At 50.4% G+C, this 21,276-nt stretch overlaps 8 protein-coding genes across 8 annotated transcripts; 5 read left to right on the forward strand and 3 right to left on the reverse strand.

The window, feature by feature from the left end:
• Positions 1-1,722: 1,722 nt before the first annotated feature.
• PFICI_01020 (uncharacterized protein) lies at positions 1,723-3,123 on the forward strand (the record flags this gene model as incomplete). The annotated part of the gene is made up of 6 exons (XM_007829601.1): positions 1,723-1,960; positions 2,018-2,077; positions 2,154-2,280; positions 2,334-2,385; positions 2,450-2,964; positions 3,027-3,123. 6 exons carry the CDS (start codon positions 1,723-1,725, stop codon positions 3,121-3,123), a joined length of 1,089 nt encoding a protein of 362 aa, XP_007827792.1.
• A 1,039-nt stretch (positions 3,124-4,162) lies between these two features.
• Positions 4,163-5,720, forward strand: PFICI_01021 (uncharacterized protein; the record flags this gene model as incomplete). Its single annotated transcript, XM_007829602.1, has 2 exons — positions 4,163-5,087; positions 5,179-5,720. The coding sequence occupies 2 exons, from the start codon at positions 4,163-4,165 to the stop codon at positions 5,718-5,720; spliced, it is 1,467 nt and encodes a 488-aa protein (XP_007827793.1).
• Positions 5,721-7,657: 1,937 nt separating this feature from the next.
• On the forward strand, positions 7,658-8,236 carry PFICI_01022 (uncharacterized protein; the record flags this gene model as incomplete). Its single annotated transcript, XM_007829603.1, has 1 exon — positions 7,658-8,236. One exon carries the CDS (start codon positions 7,658-7,660, stop codon positions 8,234-8,236), a length of 579 nt encoding a protein of 192 aa, XP_007827794.1.
• Positions 8,237-9,440: 1,204 nt separating this feature from the next.
• On the forward strand, positions 9,441-12,134 carry PFICI_01023 (uncharacterized protein; the record flags this gene model as incomplete). Its single annotated transcript, XM_007829604.1, has 2 exons — positions 9,441-9,569; positions 9,657-12,134. 2 exons carry the CDS (start codon positions 9,441-9,443, stop codon positions 12,132-12,134), a joined length of 2,607 nt encoding a protein of 868 aa, XP_007827795.1.
• A 175-nt stretch (positions 12,135-12,309) lies between these two features.
• On the reverse strand, positions 12,310-13,713 carry PFICI_01024 (uncharacterized protein; the record flags this gene model as incomplete). Its single annotated transcript, XM_007829605.1, has 1 exon — positions 12,310-13,713. One exon carries the CDS (start codon positions 13,711-13,713, stop codon positions 12,310-12,312), a length of 1,404 nt encoding a protein of 467 aa, XP_007827796.1.
• Positions 13,714-15,143: 1,430 nt separating this feature from the next.
• Positions 15,144-15,701, forward strand: PFICI_01025 (uncharacterized protein; the record flags this gene model as incomplete). Its single annotated transcript, XM_007829606.1, has 1 exon — positions 15,144-15,701. The coding sequence occupies one exon, from the start codon at positions 15,144-15,146 to the stop codon at positions 15,699-15,701; it is 558 nt and encodes a 185-aa protein (XP_007827797.1).
• A 344-nt stretch (positions 15,702-16,045) lies between these two features.
• PFICI_01026 (uncharacterized protein) lies at positions 16,046-16,809 on the reverse strand (the record flags this gene model as incomplete). The annotated part of the gene is made up of 3 exons (XM_007829607.1): positions 16,046-16,367; positions 16,435-16,560; positions 16,613-16,809. 3 exons carry the CDS (start codon positions 16,807-16,809, stop codon positions 16,046-16,048), a joined length of 645 nt encoding a protein of 214 aa, XP_007827798.1.
• Positions 16,810-18,083: 1,274 nt separating this feature from the next.
• Positions 18,084-20,008, reverse strand: PFICI_01027 (uncharacterized protein; the record flags this gene model as incomplete). The annotated part of the gene is made up of 6 exons (XM_007829608.1): positions 18,084-18,864; positions 18,924-19,042; positions 19,102-19,321; positions 19,379-19,436; positions 19,496-19,710; positions 19,899-20,008. 6 exons carry the CDS (start codon positions 20,006-20,008, stop codon positions 18,084-18,086), a joined length of 1,503 nt encoding a protein of 500 aa, XP_007827799.1.
• Between the last annotated feature and the right edge of the window lie 1,268 nt (positions 20,009-21,276).

Raw genomic sequence — 21,276 nt, forward strand, 5'->3', positions numbered from 1 at the left:
AGTGCTTCAAGGGATCATTGCCCGGTGCCTGGCCAGGGTTTTTATCTTATTGGCACAGTTTTGGCAGACAATGTCACAAAGTCCCTCTTGCACTTCTCGTTGACAGGGTGGATACATTATAGGCTAGATTAGCTAGCTGTACGATTGATTAGCTTGTCGGTTGGCTGAGTCTTGGTAGGGGTCTAGCGGGTCACCAGCAGTCTAGGACTCTATTGTGTACAAGGGTGACAGATGTAGATGGTCAGCCACTTTGGGGTTTGCTGTAAGCTGTAGCAATCCAAGTCGCAAAGGAATGTTTGGCACACCTTTGACGGCTTTTACAAGATGCGACGTTGCAATCAGATTTTTTCTTCTTTTACTTGTGAGCTTTACGTAAGGCAAAGCGACTTGAGACGAAACCACTTCTAGATGAGGCTGAGATGATTATAGTTCGAGGCCTGTGATGTTATGCGTCCAGCGCTAGGAATGAAGTATATCACCACTAAGCCTGGGCCGCGCCAGCCCTAAATGACCCTTAAATCGCAACCAGCGCGTTTGAGTTCTGCGCTATTTCAAATGATTTGGTTCTGGGTTTTGAAGAAAAGCTTACAAGAGCAAAAAGCTTGCAAAAGTTCAATAATTTCAACGAATAATACGACTCCATCCTGTGTTTGCAAAGAGTTTTCATTGTATTCTGCAAACTTTGCTACTCATTCCAGTGTCGCTGTGTTGTGTAAAGAAATAAATCTTTGCTGTCAAGGGGGATGCTAACCCCCAAGGTCGAGGCTACACAGGTAGACCCAGAGTCTGTGCAGCCCTGGTCGGAAGGATTAAATTGGCATATGAATCCTGGGGATTTGGCCGTGTGCCCATACGAAAATGGGGAACAAGACAAACTATTGGACGGCATCTTTGAGTTCTCAAGGTTCGTCCCATTGTCCAACTCGTTCATGGCTCGTGATCAGAGGCCACGAATACTACCAGAAAATAAGTATCGACCATCTTGGACGCTACGGGCTGCCCACAAAGCTTCCTGCCCGCCGGTCATGAACTATGGTCGACGAAGAAGCAAAAAGTGGTTTCACCAAGTCCTTACATGTCTCTCCAGAGCAAAGAAAATCCATCTCCAAAGGGCTGCTATTAATAGGTGTCGATCGAATCTAGCTGCTTACTTTCTCTCCACAGTCTAGGTATGTTCCGTACAGACAAAGATCGAGTCGCTCCACTCTTCGCCAGGCTCCCTGTCGCCGCTAACAGCGCCACTGGGAACTGGGCATCAGCCGTACGCTCCATACGGTGTCGACACCCGCATTCTCGACGGCCGTGATTCGCTTCACCTGCAGCCCAGTCGACTCTCATTCGTGCGCTCCAGGATTCGCCGATGATGCTCATCCGGTGCCAAGACTCTATTCGGCCAGCAAGGGGGGCTTGGATACACGGTCTTTGATCGCTTGTGCCCCCGGCGGACCGACACACACTTGCATGCCTTGCATGGACCCAACATCCCAATCCGCCCCCATCATGTACATCGTCCAGCCTTGCAAGTCTTGTCTGACCATTTTGCCAAGGGCCGAAATCAATCTAGCAAACATGATATCCTGCATCTTCCCGCCCGCTGCTGCTGACACCGGGCTCTCTCTACTTTGCTTTTCTCTACCCCGCGGCCTTTGTAATCGAGGTTGGAAGAAGAGACGGTCACAATATCATTATATCTCAGACCAGACCGAGTTGTACTAATTCATCATGAAGTCGGTCTTGGTCGCTGCGGCCATATTGGCCACTGGATCATTCGGTCAATCTGCGTCTAGTACGACGGCGGCAGCCTCCGCTTCGTCTGCTACGACACCTACCACCACCGCAGCTGAGCTCAGTGCTACCGAGTCATCATCCACAAGGACACCGACAACAACGACAGTAAGCGTCGGTTTGAACCACGACTTCAACCCAGACTCTATCATTGCAGAACCGGGTGATGTTATCAGTATGTGATGGCCAAGTGACTGCCTCTGGATCGTCCAAGTTGCTGACCAGTCTTTAGAGTTCATATTTTATCCCACAAATCACTCGGTAGTGAGAGCGGCTTATGAAAATCCATGCAGTAAGTCGCGCAGCAAAATCATGAACGGTGACTTGTCGACAAAGTCTTGCATCATACTAAAACAAGATCACAATAGTTCCCTATAATTATGTCAATCCAGGTGGCGACACTTTTTTCAGTGGGCCCAAGATCTCGTCAACAGGCGACGAGCAGCCCGTATGGCTCTTGACAGTAAATAATACAGACCCGATCTTCTTCTACTGGTATGTCGACCTTGGATTCTGGATAGACAGGTTGATACTGACTTGGAAAAAAGCTCGGCACCAGGCAGTTGCATTAGCTCACATATGGTTGGCGCAATCAACCCCGTGAGTAGTTGAACCCTGCCTCTTCTGCACACTATTGGTTCAATTCTCCTAACTGTCGTTACAGAATGACACATATACCCTCGCTGCCCAGAAGGCCGCGCTTGCCGATGTGAAATATCAATTGTCCCCCGGAGAGTCGATCCCAAGCGAATACGGAACGACGACCGGCACAGGTTTAGGTTCGACATCAACTCCATCGAGCTCCAGCAGCGAACAACATGGTAGTTCACTGTCTGCTGGCGCCATCGCTGGTATCGCCATTGGAGGAGCGGTAGTGCTCATTGGCGCAGTCGCTCTCATATGGTTCTGCGGTCGCAAGGGAGGAATCGAAAAGGGATATCGCAAGAGCACCGTGGCCAACCCACCGTCGGCGTCCATGATCGAGTCCAACTACAACGGACACCCCAAGAGCCCGCCGCCGCCAATGTACAGAGATTCCTCACATTACGCCCAGTCTGAGGCTCCTTACCGAAGCATGAGCCCAGCTCAGTGGTCGCAAACCGGCAGCCCGCACATGTCGTACGCCGGATACCCCAGTCCAGGATTGACCAGTCAGTGGTCGGATGTCCATGGTCAAAGGTGAGCCACTTGCTGAATAATCTACCTGATTGAAGAAACGCGTGTCTAATATGCAGCAACAGCGAAGCACCAAAGTCGACATCCCCGGGACCGGTGGAGCTCATGGGAAACACTCACCACCCAGACTCAGCTGCCGGGCGTCACGAATTCCCGGCCTGATTTCAGAAGTAAAAGATAGGATAATGACTAATTCGAAAGGTTGGAAAAATACACATGGAGGATTCTCTCTGCATATATTCTAGGGTGCTTGGCCATCATACGTGATTGCAAGTGGTGTGCCGTCCGGCTTAATGTCTGAGCCAAGAGTGAGCCAATTTTGGACCGCTTCGAATATTTCAGCTTCGTATCATTCTCAGTCGGCTGTCGATCGTCCATCCGGCTGGGTTAAAGCGTGTCTCCTACGATACCAGCTCCATTTTGAGTCGGCAATTGGTTGGAGAGCAAGGAAAGCCGGCATTAAGCGGATAGAGAAGGAAAAGTGTTCATTAGAAACACAAGGTCGAGGTTTACTTCAAATATAACAACTTTTTGTTTGTCATTTCCATGCTTGCCAAGACCCCCAAGATGGAAAGTCTGGACCCGCTTTGGGGGTTATACTCAGTAACCATCCCGGGAAGGTGGTTGGCGATCACCTCATTGGGGGTAACTTTGTCATGATAGTGGGCAAGGATCTCGAGTGGTTTCCTGGCGACTCGAAATTCTCCAAGGTCATGAGTGTCCATATATACCCGCTGTCTGTTTCCAGAAAATGCCAATGCGACGCGCGCAAACTTAATTCGGGCCAAGAAGAATTTACGTGCCTAGGTCCCAGTTTGTCGCCTCGGGTTGATTTCCCCACAGAGTAGGTGGAACAAGCTATAAGTGCCGGAGTATTGACCTACCCAGGACGGCAAAGCAACGATTGTATATCCGTCGCTCAAGATCGAGCAAATCCTCGGTTGACTTTTGAAAAATCTGATGTGCTCAGATGTACACTCGCAAATCTCAATGACGTGATGCCCAGCAAGCGGATACTCATTTCCTGCCGATCAAATTCTAGATCAATTCGGAATCAGTCCTTGAAAATGTGAAAACGTTTTGCCTGCCTAGATGAAACCAATATCTTTCATCGGACGACTTATACTTCTGACCAGGGCCGTTGGGCGCTCTTTGAGATTCGTCTTCTAGAACTTTTCTAGAACACCACAACAGCTAGACAATGTGGCTTGCTGTTGCTCTCTTTTTGGAACTGGCGTTGGCCGGTTTGATACCACAACCCCACGAGAGACGTCAAGGGACTGACTGCGCATCGCTCGTTGCTCCATCCGTTGATGGTGCTGTAATTACGTCCATTACTACTGAACAGAACAACGGCATCTGCGAGGTATACACATACCTCACTCATACAGGCTCGAGCGACAATGTTTCGGTAATCACTTTTCTGCCAATTAGCAACTGGAACGGACGATATCAAGGCACTGGTGGCAGCGGCTTTTCGACTGGCGGATCGACAGATCAACTCAGCGGTCCTGCGCAATCAGGATGGGCGGTCGGAACCACTGACGGAGGGCTTCCGCACGACTCAAACTCGACCAACTTTGCCTTTAACCCGCAACTCAAGAAGAACTTTGCTTACCTCTCTATTCACGACATGACTGTCATTGGCAAGGCCGTGGCCGAACAATTCTACGGTGTACCCGTTGCCTATTCCTACTGGAACGGATGCTCCACGGCCGGCGGGCAGGGCTACATTGAGGCGCAGCGGTACCCGGCCGACTACAACGGCATCTTTGCTGGATCGCCTCCGCTGGACTACTCGCACTTTCAAGTGTCGCAACTATGGCCGTGGGTGGTACAGAATGCCGAGGGACAGTTTGTGCCGACGTGCGTGTTCGACACGTTGACCGAGGGGGCGATTGAGCTCTGCGACATTGACGACGGGGGCTTGGACGGCATCCTTTCGGACCCGCCGGCGTGTCAGGCCAATGCTACCGTTTGGGTCGGCTACCCAGCTGTCGCCTGCGATGACGGCGGCGCCACGGTCATTACGGAGGAGCATGCCAAGATCTGGAACAAGATTGCGTATGGTCCCGTCGACACGAATGGCAACTGGCTTTATTCGGGTATCGCCAAGGGAGCTTCTTGTAAGTATATGATGGGATATCGAACCGTGTCTGATATGGATACGGAAACCTGCGTTGAATAAGCTTGTGAATACTGATACCTCGCATTCAGATAACGGACAGACGGGGTCAACACCAGAACAAGACGCCTCAGGTTTCATCAGGGCGTGGGTACTCAACGACACCAACTTTGATCTGAGCACCATCAACTATAGCACGTTCCCGGGCATCTTTAACCTGGCATACCAAGAGCAGAATGACCTGGTCGGCGCCAACAACCACGACTTGCGCGCCTTCCAGCAAGCCGGAGGCAAGCTGCTCTCGTGGCACGGCTGGGCCGACTCCAACGTCTACGCCAACGGCACGGCCGACTATTGGAGGCGGGTCCAGGACTTTATGGGCTCGGGCGTCGACGTGCACGATTTCTACCGACTGTTCCTGGCACCCGGCGTCGGACACTGTGGGGGAGGTTATGGCGCGGAGCCTGTCGATGCTTTTGATGTGCTTGTCGGATGGGTTGAGAATGGGACGGTGCCCGAAACGTTATCCGCCAGCGGCAATGGTCTCACGCGTAACCTATGTTCATACCCAGGAGAACTGCACTATACCGGCACGGGAGATGTTAATGCGGCGGAGAGCTGGACGTGTATCTAATACGGATGGGCGAAAATGGGGATGAAAAGCCTTCAATACGCACAGAAGTTTGGCAGAGAACAAATCTGTCCCAACTTGATACCAGATATCTTCTGTTTCAGTCTACTTTTCTGGACGCTAGCATGGGAGCCAGGAGTTGTCTGCCCGACCGGTGCTGATGAGAGTGTTCAAATGATGCTGACATTTTGTTCAAGGGTCATGTATCGAAAAAGTCACAGAGTTGCAGGTCGCATGCACTTTGCCATGGTCACGGCTTTGCCACGCTGAGCAAGATGGAGTTGCGTATCCCCTGGTCATGCCGCCTCCCTTTACGCGCCCAGAGAGTCGTGTGCTTACCTCCATTGCATCGCATTTGTGATGCTGCCCAGAAGGAGAGTTTTCCGACGGGATTCCCATGACAGTCTACAAACGCAGAGCCAAGACCCTGCAATGAAGCTCGCGCAATCTTGTTTGCAGGCCTCCTACCCCTCGAACCTAATTTTATCGTCCTTCTGCATGGCGTGTGATGCGTCGACCCTTTTTTTCTGTTCAAGATGGAGATCATGGCTCTCCTCGATTCCCTGGCTCCTCGCGTGGGAAAATGCCTCAGGAAATTGCGGATTATCAGCCCGATTGCAAAGTACGTTGAGATACATCTGGAGTGCGCCCAAGATATACCTGATTTGGATGGGACTCGGGTAGACCAGTAACAGGCGGTGGGAATCAAATCCGGGGAAATCGCTCATGCAAGCAATGCAAGCTTTTGGTGTCGTCTCCACCTGAGCTCCGTAGTAGTGTACTGAGTAAGAATTTGGACACCAATTGACGATCGCAAAAGCTACGTACCTGCGCCAACAGCCTCACTAGAAGGCTCCTTTCGGGAGAAAATGGATATTGTATCTGTTATCATGGTGATGTGATTCCTGGCTATTGACTCGCGTTCTTCTACAGTTGTTTCGAATTGATCTAGGGGCGAGCTGGTTCAGACTTCATACTCTTCCGTCGTCCCTCGAGCCAAGTCCCGGATTGCCGTTTTAGGCAATCCTCAAGCTGAGCGAAGCCTGTCGTTGGTCACGGCTCAATCTCTAGCCCCCTGGGGATTGACCCGGATAGTCTCTTTTTCTTCCCTCGATCGACCCACTGACCTGCTGCAAGCTTGGTTGGAGCTTGACAACGTCGATCTTCCTTTCCGGATCTATACATAGCGTGAGGCCTCCCTCGCGCGCCATTATGCTGTCCCTCCAACGTCCCTCGCTAAACCAATCTAACCTGCCTGCCCTTTTGTTTTTGTTTTTTCTTTTCTCCTCCTCCCCAGATGGCAACACTGACTGCTGCATCACTCCGCTCCTCCCTCCCCCAGCATTGATTTTGGGTCAGCATGATCCGAGGCACGAGTAGCCGCCGGCAATGTGCGCAATAGAAGGGAGGGGAGAGGCTGGCAGACCCAGGGATCTCTGCTGCTGTGCTAGGTGCGGCATGACATGCAGTGTCTCCATCAATGGCGAGCGGATCCTTTGGATTAGACAGGATGGATGGGGAGATGTATCGTGCTCTTGTAGGCCTGACCCGTATATTGCCCAGCAGTTATCACTCGAGCCTGGCTTTGTGACTGCAAATGTGCGACGTCGCGGCCGCCCAATGTGGAAACTCGTGCGGGATTCATGACTTCCTCCTTCGCTTACTGCGCTCTAGGGAATTTCTTGTTTTGCCTATCTGAATAGTCAGGCTGTAAGTCCAAAAGATAAGGTGACCTGCAAAAAATACTGTAGGATTCCTTTGGTTTAAAGGTAGATCGACAACCCCGTGCGCTCGGGCGGCATACCGAGTCGTGTGTTTTTAAAACTCAAACTCGGCAGTGCTCAAGTGCTTCTCCAAAGTCAAACTATTACTCAAGAGAAACTCTTTGTGTACGACCGTGTAGAGTTGGGTATTTCCGATTTCGTCGACTATATACAGCGATGCCTCTCGCACATGGTTTCGCATCATCCACTGCCCATGGAATTCCCAAGCAAAGCAGACCCATAACAGAAATATTCCGCCTCGTCCCCTTGGCCATCCCCGGCTCCTCCCATGGTACTTCCACCTACTCTGATAGCAAGATCAGTGTTCAAGAACCCACGAGTCCCAGCTGGAACTCACGTTTCCTCTGCGCAATGAGTCCGTCTGATGCTTCACCTCGCACCGGCCACCTCTCGCCCCCGACCCCTTCCTCCATCACCGCCTACCCGACCAGACGCACCATTAGTCCCGGCGTCTACATTTGCAAGGGTGAGGGACACTCTGTCCGACACAGCTGGATCGTTGGCGGTCGTCTCGTCGAGTTTCCCTTTCCCGAACTGCGCGACGATCACGAACAACAACATGGAGGACAACAACGACACCAACAACAACACCAGTACGCCGACGAGCAGCGCAGGAAACACCACATGGAGGAAGGCACTCGGCCACCTATATCCATTCCCGGCGCAGGGCAGAGGCGAAGACCCAGCGAGGCCAGCACCTCCAGTGCCTATAGTACCAATGGAAGGTCGTACTGATGTACCGATTCCAATTTCTACCAGGTAGGTTTCTCCATATGCTGCCATTGTGAACGTGATGCCTGGGAATGAGAAAGAGTGCGACATGTCCAAGTGGCCTTGATTCAACAGACCACCACACGGGAACGCCTCCATAATTTGTTCTTTTCTTTTTCTCGTGGTTGCTTCGTTTCTGCATCTTCATCATGTTCGTGATGAAGCATGTGCTCACATTCGTTTTCTTACAGACCCGGTCCTCGTTCAAAGTCCCAATCTTTTCATCTTCATGAGATTGGTCTATTTCCCAGCGTTGGTGGCGGTTTGCTTTGAAAGCGATCTGATTTCTTTCGGTTTTGGATCATGTGTCTTTTTTTTTGTGACCACGGCATTTACGACTTTTTCAGTTTTGTTTTCATATCTTTTACGTAGCGAGCTTGACTTCCAGCGATTTTGATCTTAACCTGATGAATGAAATTATGATATTTTGCCTTGTTCTTTAGACTCTAGTGATTGTCATGTATTTTGCTTGACTATTTTTCTTTTCTTTTTTCTTCTTCCATTTTTGGCGTACTATCGCAAAGGTCATCGAGACTCAAGTGAAAGCAGATGGTCGTTGAGAGTTCTTTCCCAAATTGAATTACTTCTTGTCGACAATACTCAAAAGCGTACAACTCCACATACTAATGATTCTCGTTTGATGATTCATATTTGAGATACTCGCTTATTCGTTTTCTTGACTTCATTGAACATTTTGCCGGGAAAGTTCCGTTGTCCCATGACCAATGAAAAGCTTACACATTTGTGAGGGTAAAAAAACCACGCAGTGGAGAGAACAGTAGTCCAGGGCAACATACTTGGTATACACAAAATAGCAAGTATAACATGGAAATGCATATGACTTTTTGCCCTTGTAAAAAAAAAAATCTATTCCAGGATCTTTGTGGATACAGAAACATTGTCGGTGAGGCGCTTCACCATTAATTTCGAGGCGACAGATGGTATGCAAGTAAGGAGACCCGCTTTATGCAGCTTTATCGGCTTAAGCAGTGTGGCGTATTTAAGGTTGCCAAGAGTCGGTATGCTGCTACACGGCATTACATCACCGCCCTGTTTACTCCCTCCAACCTGAACAACAGCTACCGCAGCTGATCTACATTTCCCGACTCACGTTACTATCGAGGTGTCGCTGCATGCTACTCGGCCACCAGCGTCCCCAAACATCGCCATGGATGCGTGGGTAAAGCACGGCGACAAGTGCGACGGCAACAAATTTGTGCGCCCGGGAGAAAAGGATATCTACGTCCAGCTCACCATCTCCTTGGCCCTCGGCTTGAGTGCCTTTATCGTCTTTTGCGTAAGTGCTTTCTACCCTTCCGGCACGGCCGCGTCTGTCTCAAATGCACCTCTCTCGGCGCCATGCTAATTCGCCATTGTCGCACAGTTTCTACGACCACGATGGCCGACCCTATATGCCGCCCGGAAGCGACACAACGATCGCAACATTAATCTTCCCGAGTTGCCAAACAGTTTTCTAGGATGGATGCCGGCTTTATACAGAGTCACAGATGCGCAGGTACTGGCTTCGGCCGGGCTGGATGCCTACGTGTTCTTGAACTTTTACAAAATGTCGATGCGGCTTTTTGCCGTTATGCTGTTCTTTGCCGCCGCTGTGCTTTGGCCCATCAATCATGCCTTTGAGGGCGACATTGACCTGGGCAGCCCTCACAAGAACAAGACGACTACTTTTGATCCCGACTTTGACTACTACCGACAAACGTACGCACCTTCTTCTTCCTTCTCGATGTTCGAAACCGACGACGACGACGTAGAGTATCCTCCAGATGGTTGGATATATTGGAACAAACCTCATCTTTGGTCGTATCTTGCCTTTACCTGGTTCTTCTCGCTCCTCACGCTGTACTACATGAACAAGGAGACTTTCAATGTGATTAGAATTCGACAGGACTATCTTGGCACTCAGTCCACCGTGACGGACCGGACATTCAGGCTGACGGGTATTCCTCAAGACCTGAGGTCCGAGGCCAAGATCAAGGAATTTGTCGAGAATTTGGAAATCGGAAATGTCAGCTCCGTGACGCTCTGCCGACAATGGGCCGAAATTGACGGCTTGATGACCGAAAGAGATGCAGTGCTCCGAAAGTTGGAGGAAGCTTGGAGTGTTTACATGCACAAGCAGCCTCGCCTGGGTGTTGCACGCCCTCGGAACCAGGGTAATAGCCTAGGCACGCACAACAATGAGCAAGGCTCTCACGAAAGCAGCCAGCTCCTCACAGGCGACAGTATTCACAACATAGAGGACAGGCCGCGACCGAAAACCCGCGTCAGATTCGGATTCCTCAACTTTAGAACTCGTCTAGCCGACGCTATCGACTATTACGATGAAAAGCTCCGGGTTATAGATGAGAAGGTGATGGAGGCTCGCAAGAAGGAATACAAGCCCACGGCCACTGCGTTCGTCACCATGGACTCGATTGCAGCTTGTCAAATGGCGATTCAAGCACTCGTGGACCCTCGGCCCGGACAGTTGCTGTCAAAACCCGCGCCTGCGCCTACGGATGTGGTCTGGAAGAATACCTACACTCCCATATGGCGGCGCCGTCTACAATCCTGGGTGATTACAGTTTTTATTGCCGTTCTCACAATCGTGTGGATTGTGCCAGTCGCGACACTGGCTGGTCTTCTCAGCATTTGCACCATTGAAAAAGCGTCGCCGGCACTGGCCGAAGCTCTTCTGAGACACGAAATTACCAAAGCACTTGTGCAGACAGCACTGCCTGTAGGAGTGGTGTCCTTGCTCAATGTCTTGGTGCCATATCTGTACGATTTCCTCGCGAATTACCAAGGAGTTATATCTCAGGGTGACATTGAGCTGTCAGTCGTATCCAAGAACTTCTTCTTCACCTTCTTTAACGTGTTCCTGGTCTTTACCGTGTTTGGCACGACATCGCGTTTTTGGCCGGTCCTGCGCAACTCCCTACGCGATACTCAGTATATCGCTGTCACTCTGGCGGGCTCCATTCAGACCTTGAGTAATTTCTACCTCTGTTTCATCATGCTACAAGGTATTGGCCTGCTGCCCTTTAAGCTCCTGCAATTCGGCAGCGTTTGCATGTATCCCATTTACAGATGGGGTGCCAAGACACCTCGCGACCATGCCGAGATTGTTCAACCGACGCTCTTTAGCTACGGCTTCTATTTGCCGACTGCCCTGCTGGTCTTTATTCTGTGTCTCGTCTACAGTGTACTTCCGGGCTGCCACCTGGTTCTGTTCTTGGGCCTGTGTTATTTTACATTTGGCTTTTTCGTACACAAGTACCAGCTGGTATATTCGATGGATCAACCACAGCACGCTACTGGTGGCGCGTGGCGCATAATTTGCTATCGCATCATCCTGGGCTTGTGCATTTTCCAGGTGGTCATGGCGGGTATTCTGTCTCTTCGAGGTGCTTTTTACGGGGCAGCTCTTGTCATTCCGCTCACCATGTATACCGTATGGTATTCATACTACTTTAGCCTGCGCTACTCGCCGCTCACCATTTTTATTGCTCTACGCAGCATCAACCGAGACACTGATCCAGGCGTTCTGAGACAACCCAGCGTGATGCGCATGGCACGACGCCTGAGCACAGTCGACGAGGACAGGGAGAAGGGAATGAGATTTGTGAATCCGAATCTTGTGCGACCCTTGGAAACACCGTGGATCTATCACGAGCCTCCACCACAGTTGACGCCTGGCGAATCAATGTATGTCCCCTATAGTGATACCCCTGAAAACGGCAATACGAACGGAACACCCACACCCCAAAATGAAAACGGACCTGGCAACCGAAGTGGTTCAAGCTCATTCAGTCTGGGCGATACCCATATTTGGAGGAACAACGGAGACAACAACGTGTAACGATAAACGATGACGCATTGTACCTATTTCCTCTCAGTGAGGCAGATTGATGATACCCCACAACATAGCATAATTACTGGCACATGATAATACCACATGGTTTTGTTCTTTTCATCGCAAGCATGAATGCAATCTATCAACTTGAAAGTGGTGATAGCTCTAATTTCGGGACTGTCTATGGCCACATGCCGTCATACATGAACAACCAATCGTCCCAGTATCTTGTGTATGCACCCACCAAATGACTGAGTCCATCGCCAGAGCCACCAACCTTCCATGGCCTCGCATATAGGCCTCCAGTACGCAAATGACGTTTCAAGGCGACATTAATGCTGAAGCTGCTCGGACTGACCCCGACAAAATAGTCAGCCGCAAGGAGCACGATGAAATCAATGACTGCCTGTTGGTCCCAAGTGAGCTCTTTGAGTTTCATGAGATCCAGTCCTTGGAGCAGGTGGAACTTTGTGCGAACATCAATCTGTGCTGCACTTCGAGCTCGGTCTTTGAACTTGTGCGATTCCGTTTCGCTGCCAGAGGCCAGGTACGCCAATCCTCCCCGATAGCCTTGCCTAATGGCCTCGCTCATATACCCTTCAGCCTGCATGTCAAAACTTGGCCACTCCTTTAGAGCGTCCTCTTCCGTTCGGAGGTGAACGCCGAGAAAACTATCATTGCGACCACCCTGGAGCGCGGATACAGCAAGTGCCTCCCGTCTCAGTGCTGCCACTACGGCGCCCGCCAGTTCTATTAGATCTGCACGGAAGCGCAGTAAGCTGCCAAAGGTGCCAACAAACTCGGGCCCGTCTCGTAGCACCTCCCAATCCCACAGTACGCCCCAGTTCAAACGAATCAGTCGCGGACTCTCGTGCGTCAAGGGTGCCAGGCCCCTCTCCGCGGCCGACGCCTCGAGCCAATCCCGGAACCGCTGGCCGAACCGATCCGTGTGGCGATTGAGGTCGCGCTGGTCGCAGCCCGCGCGACGCCCAAACTGCTGCCGGGGCGTCACGCGCTCAACCATTTTCTCGACATCGTACAAGCCCTCGCGCTCAACCTTGGCCAGCACGTGCGGCACGTCCTCGAGGCGGTCCCACAGCGCCAGACACGGGCAGGCGGCGGCAAGGGCGGCGCGAAAGTGCGCCTCGTCAAACAGGTACCCAAACTCGCGGTGGCCCAGGTGGATATTGGACAAGTCGACGGCGGAGCGGGCGCGGATGCGCGGCATCACCAGGGCCGTGGCCCCGGCCTCGACGGCGTAGCGCACGCACGTGAGTATGTAGTTGCGGATATTGCCCGGCCCGCCGCTATTGTTGTCGCACAGGAAGACGAGGCCCGGCACCGCGGGGCTGGCCTCGGCGCAGACGCGGGCCAGCGGAAAGGCGATAAAGGGCGACGCTGGTGATGAGAGGTCAATGGTGGGCGAGAGTTGCTGTTGCTGTGCCGGCCCCGTCGTCACGATGCTCGACAATGTCGCGGGTGGTTTCTCTTGGTACCGCAGCATCAGAAGGAGCAGTATTGACAGTGCTATAAAGGCGCTGATGCGCTGCTTGAGTGTACCCAGCAACGCTCGTGCCTGTGCCATTGCTTTTAATCACCAATGTACAGCAACTGGAAATGGTTCACTTCATTCTGGCACATTGCGGTCGCTGAACTCTTTGTTCGCTTTCACCATGTGCTATAACGTGGTCCTCATCTGTCCTCTTTCTGGTTTTCCGTTCGCTTAATCTCCAACAAGAATGAGCGTGTAGCCGAATAACCCCATGTCAGGAGAGCGTGGCATGGCAAAAGTCTGGCCAACTAATCAGAGACACGGGACCATACCCGATTCAGGGGCACGGAAGATGACTCCATGAAACCCCGAAAACTTGCCCGCTCTATTCTGCTAATTTATCCTTTGGCAATAATTAAATTGTATATAGACAATTCCACGGACATATTAATAGCACAAGTAAATCTGCAGAAACTCGCTCGTGCCTGGGATATAAGTCTGGTGCCGGCGTTGGGGTGCTTCAAACTAAACCTTTTTCTTTTTTGTACTTTTTCTCAGTGTTGGTCCACGACATTCGTGAGAATAACAACCGTAACCAAATCTTTCGCTCGGTCATTATCATTTTCTCTTTCAGTTTCATTAATTAATGCTACATAACAACACCTATGATGACTTAATTTCCTAACTATATGAGAGAACGCCGATGCGTGTGACCCTAGCCAAACAAAGTAATAAAACTCCTGCTTCTATATCACAAGTTGCAGTTCGTGAGAGCATTGCAGTCTACTAGTTAGCCAACAAACCTCTCCACACACTACGAAAGAAACTTCATTACTATTGTAGCTTACCCATGTCTCATCGACAAAAAAACAAGCGACGTTGGAAACATTTTCAACAATCTACTTGTTTCCAAAGATGTATGTTGCCATGCTCAGAGACTGCAATAATTCATGATCGCAGCCTTGGCAATTAATTGTCCTGCAGTCAGTTTCAGACATTCTCACTCGGCGTCCAAAGGATTTTGTTCTCTTGGTTTATTATTTGAGCATACCGTCTGACCATCAGCGGTGTAGATCTCTTTGGGTCTGCTAGATAGGCATGCTCCATCGCCGAAGAGCGGACTTGTAGCTGGCGGAAAACGTTAAGTATGGCAATGTGTAAGCCAACAATCGAGAGCCAGAGACTCTGCAAGTCTCTCCCGTTTTTCTTTCCTTGGTCTTGAATGTTTTATTATCTCTTGGATTATCTTGAACGAATGGTTTTTTCGAGGTCGCAGCACCGAAGGAGAGAGCCAACGGTAACAAGGTTTGCGACATTGTTCTATGGCGGTTCATTTCGGCCGTGACTCCATGTCATCAAACCGGGTGTCTCAATGTATAAAATTTTTGATTCCTGTCTGACGTGTTCTAGAATAACAGCAAAGTCTCAGTCAGCCATGTGTATATATCAACTCTAGAAAAGAGCTTTGTTCAACCAGTTATGCCACAGTTCAGGGTCTCTTCTGCAATCAACGCTTCTTCAAAATGTTTTCCCTGTGCCAGATTATTCTTGCTCTGACATCCGTGCTTGTGGTAAGAGCTGCCGTATCAGAATGCTTTTATCTCAAAGGTATATCTGCAGGTCGAGATCTCGGCTATGCCTCGATTGCCCAACCAAGCGGCAACAAGAACTATATGTCCACCTTTACCACCAACGGGCTCTTGGCCTCAAAGTTTGGCATCAACCCCAAGACGAGCGAGCTCAGGGTCTTCACGACGGGCAACAATGTCAATGGGCGCACCGCAGCCATTGCGCCCAAGTCCACGTCGGCCTTTTTGGTTTTTGATACCAAGACCAGCATGCTCCTCCAGAACCGCAAGGCCCTGGTGTGTAGCCTCAAACCCGTCAACATCCTCGCCTGCACGGCCAGTGACAATGCTGCCGTCAGTGTGTCTCAGTACTGCCCCACGTTTTGGTCCATTGCCGACCGCCAGCGCACTGATCTCGGGTGCACTTCTCTGGTGCTGCAGGCGATTGCAGCTCCCTTTGAAGGTTGTGGCAACTTTTCGACCGGAGTTGGCTCTCTAGTCGGTTCGGATTGAACAGGCTCTAGTACCAAGGTGGGATTCTATCCATGTTGAAGACCCCAATCACTTCATCTACAGAGGCACTCGCCACTCTCAAATCATTGAATATTGAACATTGATTTATTTGCGATACTGGAGTCTTGGAAACGTTATATTGGATACAGACAGCCCTGACCTACTGTCGTCTTGTCTATAAAACGCTTTGGATCTTCAAGAAAACTAAGGGCCAATTGAATACAGTTCGCTTACCACATAGTGCTTTGATCGTCATGCCAGCGAGACACTGAAAACGTCCCTTACGTGGTCTTCTTACCATGTGCACTATATTCAGGATAGCTTGGCTTATATCTGGTTTCTCGTCAGTCATCCAAATCCACAATATATGGTAAGTAAAAGTACCCAAGTAGACCTGCTCCAACCCAGTAGGCAAAGACGTGGTGAAGTCCAACCAGAAACCAGATGGGCAGCCAAAATGGAGGTGTCAGCACCATGTCACTGTGGTACAAGAATAAGAGCATCTGGAATATCGACGGCGACATGCCCTCACTCTCGCAATCTTTGAGGTAGCTGCTAAAGTTGCGCATAAAGTCTTCGTCGAAACCAAAGTCGGCATCTTGTGGCTCGACCCAGACCTTGAAGATGAGGTCTTCCTTGCCAGATGCGTGCGCCCAGAACCGGTGCCTAATAATGGAAAGACAATGCTTAGTATACCTTGCTGTATTTGGGACCTCAAATGTTGTATACTCACCTTACGCCTGGCTCGATAGACACAGGTCCATCATCCTTTGAGATTGCGATTTCCTTGCCATTCTGCACTACGCCCAAGACTCCTTGCTCGACCTGGAATGTTTCCTTTTGCGATAAATGAATGTGCCTAGAACCAGTTAGAACATCACCCAATGAATCTGTGTCGCAATGCTACGTACAAAGGCGGGCCGGATAAGCCGTCTCTCACCGTCTTCTTGTGGATATAGTGCGTCTCCTTTACGGTTCGCCGGCCGTCATTCTCCATCGCGAATTCGTATAGCATGTTGTCGCCCGCCGTCAGCAGGGAAGGCTGGACCGCCGTGTTGGTTCGCCTGGTCGGCCGCGAGGACAGCCATAATTGCCAATTTGCGACCATTTTCGCCCTCTATCTCTCTTTTCTTTTTGTCCTTTTCGACGTATCTGCCTGTCAGACTGTGGTGATGCGGCGCAACGAGTTTGTGATGCTGAGCGCAAATAGGGTCTCAGTCTTGATAAGTCAAATTCTCTCGCGTCAGAAGAAAAAAATCAAAATATCACGTCTCATCCTTGAGCTCAGCTGGCGTTCAGCTAGTGCTTACCCGAGTACCCAGGCCCATCACAGGCCCAAAGGGGAGGCTGATTGGTTTCGGGCTACGCGCGTGGGCCCAAGTCTAGACGATATCTGCTTGCGACCAACTGACATTGAGGATTAGACGAAATTTCCATTGCTATTTTTGAACCTCGGCCCGCTTATAGCGTGGGAAAACACCTCTCTGTCCCAAGGGAATAGTGGGCAATGGCGTCTGGCTCTAATTCGACTACTCACACGAAAGGCGCCCGAGTTAAGCGCCCGATCGTGAGACAGCTAACCGAGTTGAGACGATGATGGCTGTAGACATCGGTTTCGCTTACTCATGCCAACTTACATGGAGATAATATGCGAATTTACATCAGTCATTTGGCCGTATTATCAGCAATAATGCCCAGATCCCTGCCTGAAATGGCAATGAAAAGGTCAACGTGACGTGATCATGGTTTCCCGAACATGTGTGATTTAGAGATCGTCTTTGTTTGGGTATCTTCTATGCATTGTATAATTTATATTTACATGCCTATCTTACATGGGCCACGTTTCAACATCAGAGCATGTCTCGTGTCGCTTTGAGCGAGTCATTTTCCCAGGCGTGCGCCAATCGATGAGGCCATATTCAGCTCGCCGCATTCCTTTGTAGATCATGAGTTATGATTCTTGGCGTACAATTTGTAACAGCTGTCTCAAATGGAGTTCTTGTACTCAATGATCCATACACTGAGCCAGATCCAATGCCCGTACTGCTGTCTGATCTGCACAACGCGAGTCGGATGGTCAGAGCAACTATGCGCTTGGGAGTTGACCATCGCATCGCCTCTCACGCGTGGAAGACCCGGTGCAGTATGCCATGGGTTTATGGTACACTTTTGAGATGAATGTTACTGGACCATCTCATCGGCGAGCATGCCGGTTCCAACGTCTGTCAGGATCGTAAATAGTTATCGTATGGTGAAGCCGTTGAGCCGAATAGCCACTACAGAAGATGTGGACTTCCTTAATCTGTAGATGGAAAACCTATAGCCCGGTTGTTGATAGGCATAGATATTCATGCCGAGTTGGAATAATCCGACATGCTGTCCTCAGGTCCAGACAGTTGGGACACACAGATCAAATGCCTCGTCGTCCATGATTATGGGCTTTTTTTCGTTGTCGGCAAAGAAAAGGCGCTTATCTAAAAAACTGGGCGAGACAGTGCCATCGTCGAAATGTGTAGTGCTGCTGCTGCTGCTGCTGCTGCTGCTGCTGATCACGGCTGCTTCCCATATTTCCTTCAATGGTCCAGCATCAAAGAGGTTCGCCTGCCAGACCCAAGTGCGCAGCAGAGTCTCGGCCTCGGCCCATGTCCTGAGGTTGGCAGCCTGCGAAGCAATTCTAATGTTGCGGTTCGTAATATTCTTCCACTCGTCCGCCTGCTGCGCCTCTGATAGGCTCTGGTGTCGTGCACTCGTGGCGGCGACCCTGGCCATCAGGGCAGCCCAGAGCCATGCTTGGCGCGGAAAGTTGCCCCGCAGCATGGCAGTCTCGCTCATGGAGAGCTCGTCGATTAGCGCCTCAATGAACCAATTGAGGGTGAAGAAGTCGAGGTTGTTGGGCCCTAGCATGGTGACGACCCGCAAGCAGCACTGCAGAAACCGGGCGCGGCTTTCTGCTTCCGATCGTGGAGCGATGCCGTCTATTATGTCGTGATACACTGGGGTGGAGATCATGTCGCCAAGCGTCGTATTCCAGGATGACGGATCTTCGGCCAATCTTTGGAGCTCCGGGTCAATGAAAAGCGTGAGAGTAGACGAGCACTCGGCAATAGATTGTTGCATGAGGCACACGTCTTGCATGGACATTTGTGATAGACCTTGCGTCGTGCTGCACAAATTTCCCAAGTTAGCATCATCGAAATCCTTAGACAAGTGTATACCACTCACCAGACAATCATATTGTAGAGTAAAGCTCCATTGCCCTGAGATGTGGTCGTTCGCAATGCCAAAACTTGAGACAACCCGTGAAGATGAGCATGGGCATTATCCGGACGACCAAAACCGCTCTACAAATTTCTTGTCAGCATGTGATCATGCAATAGCTTTTGAGCATACTGTCGCCTACCTCTGCCATGGCAAGAGCCGCAATGCCAGCGGTCGTAGTATCGTTATCAACCAATGCTGGGTTCCGCAGCCGGTCATTTACGAAATTGATTGCTTCGGCCTTGTGATGCGCGACCGACTTTTGAATGTCTTCACTGGCTCCAGAATACCACGTCCATCGCAATGCTGACAGGAGGAGAGCTCCATGAAGCAACGCCGGGCTCGACAAGGATCTCTCTACCCTTGAAAGGTGTCAGTCTTGATATAGTTATCCGCTTCAAGGGCTTGCAAATACTGACAAGAACACATGCGAGTTTGGGTCAACTTCTCTATCAACAACGCTCCGATACCGAGAGACTAGGAATTTTTGATGAGCACTCAAGCTCTGCGTTCGTAGGGCACCATCATCATCTTACATATGTTGAACAATAGACTATGATCGTGAGATGCTCCTTGCGGATAAGGAAGCAAAGGTTGTTGCGATACGCTTGTGAAGCTTAGACACTCATCCCAAAGCTCGAGATTTTCAAGCTTTGGCGTGATGGGGCCTTCGCTGGGTTGTGGCGATTGTGAGTTTTGTGCAGTTCGGTCGGCATATCCACAGTTGCCGCCACTCGCAAGACAACGTCCACTATGCACGAGTCAACAGAGATGCCCATTTTTCAACCAGTGTCCAGAGTTTATGAAGCCATCGAGAGTCATTTTGTCGGCTACATCCAAAGCTTTGATCTGGATGAGGGGAGCCGGGACTTCCGAGTGTATTGGTGTACGCCATAAAGAGGGGTCTTGGAGACGGCTCCAGGGTGTAAGAGAACCTACCAGAGAGGCTTCTGTTCGTCGCAGCGCAAATGCTTGGCTTTGCACGTCACACAGCCATTGCGAGATCGAGTATGCACTCTCCTCTTGCGCTCCAACTGCTTGCGAGGCATGATGAGTAATTGTGAAAGCAGGCAAGTGGCGAGAAAGTAGGCTGACGACTGAAATGGGAAAAGAAAGGAGCTGTTCAAGGATGCTAATAGGATATGATATGATTGTTGTAGTAAAGACCTTTTAGGTAGCACAGTATAATAAGCAGTGCTTCTACAAGTCCAGTTGGGGGAGAAAAAAACTTTTTGGAATAGTAGTAGATCGCAAGGCTCCCTTAAGAATTCCCAGGCTGACTAGGCAGCTGCATTAATTGACGAGGAAAAAAAAAAAAGGAGTCGATAGACAGGCGCAAAAGTTCATGGTTACCATGCTTGGGTCTTCTTGAGATTTGCCGCGCCACTGGCCTGTCAAACCTGCTCATCGTTGCACAAGGGTATGGAAGGAAGAGTTACACAAGAGAGTTACACAGAGTTCCACATGGTTGCACAGAGCGATGGGGAATGGAATCATAGACGCGGTCGCCTAGGACTTTTGGTAATACTCCGCGGCTCTTGCAGATTTGATGGTTACACAAACCGTGGCGGAGGGGTTGTCGGGGGCCAATGGCGAACGAAGGATTGGAACTTTGTGTCGATAGTGCCCAATGGTAGGGCTGAGTGCGGTTAGCGAGTTCAAAAATGCTGGCAAGGGACATTGACATGGTGGTGGTACAGGGGGAGCGAGAAAGTGAGCTCATGCCTGGGCCTTTGAGGAGGAGGAGAGGGGTTCCGAACAAGTGTCGACAGAGCGCAAGGTAGGACTTGGGAGCTATGTAATGTGATGAGTGCATTAGATGGGTTGATGCTGACAAACATGACGGCCAAGGACTCGATTGGTTCACTCTCTCTACTCCTGACTACCCTCATATGAGAACTGGTTATTCAGAGAGGCAAGAAGCCCCGGAGCGAACATGCTTGTCTCACCACCTCAACCCTTCCACCTCACCGACTTTCCCCGCATCAGTATACTTCTCTTCACGCCCTGGGATTGCAGTGAAGAATCAAGAGATCCACCCCGATTGGTACGCAAAGGCGGTCGGGTCGCGGTCGCTGCCGTCCCATACCTGGTCAGCTTGGTATGCAAAACGCGAAGGCAAGGCACAATTTTTTGGAGACATTGCTGCACAATTTCAATGGTTCAACCTTCATCTGTCCTTCAAATGGCCTAGCCCAGCCCAGATGGTGTGGCTTTGTAATCAACCTTTTGATGCTACGTATCCAATCTTGATGGTCGGAAACGTTCAACGGTTTTTTTTTTTTTTTATTTATTCAACGACGATGAATTTGGTGAC

This window comes from Pestalotiopsis fici (assembly GCF_000516985.1).
Source record: "Pestalotiopsis fici W106-1 unplaced genomic scaffold PFICI_Scf_1, whole genome shotgun sequence".
NCBI classification, from domain to species: domain Eukaryota; kingdom Fungi; phylum Ascomycota; class Sordariomycetes; order Amphisphaeriales; family Sporocadaceae; genus Pestalotiopsis; species Pestalotiopsis fici.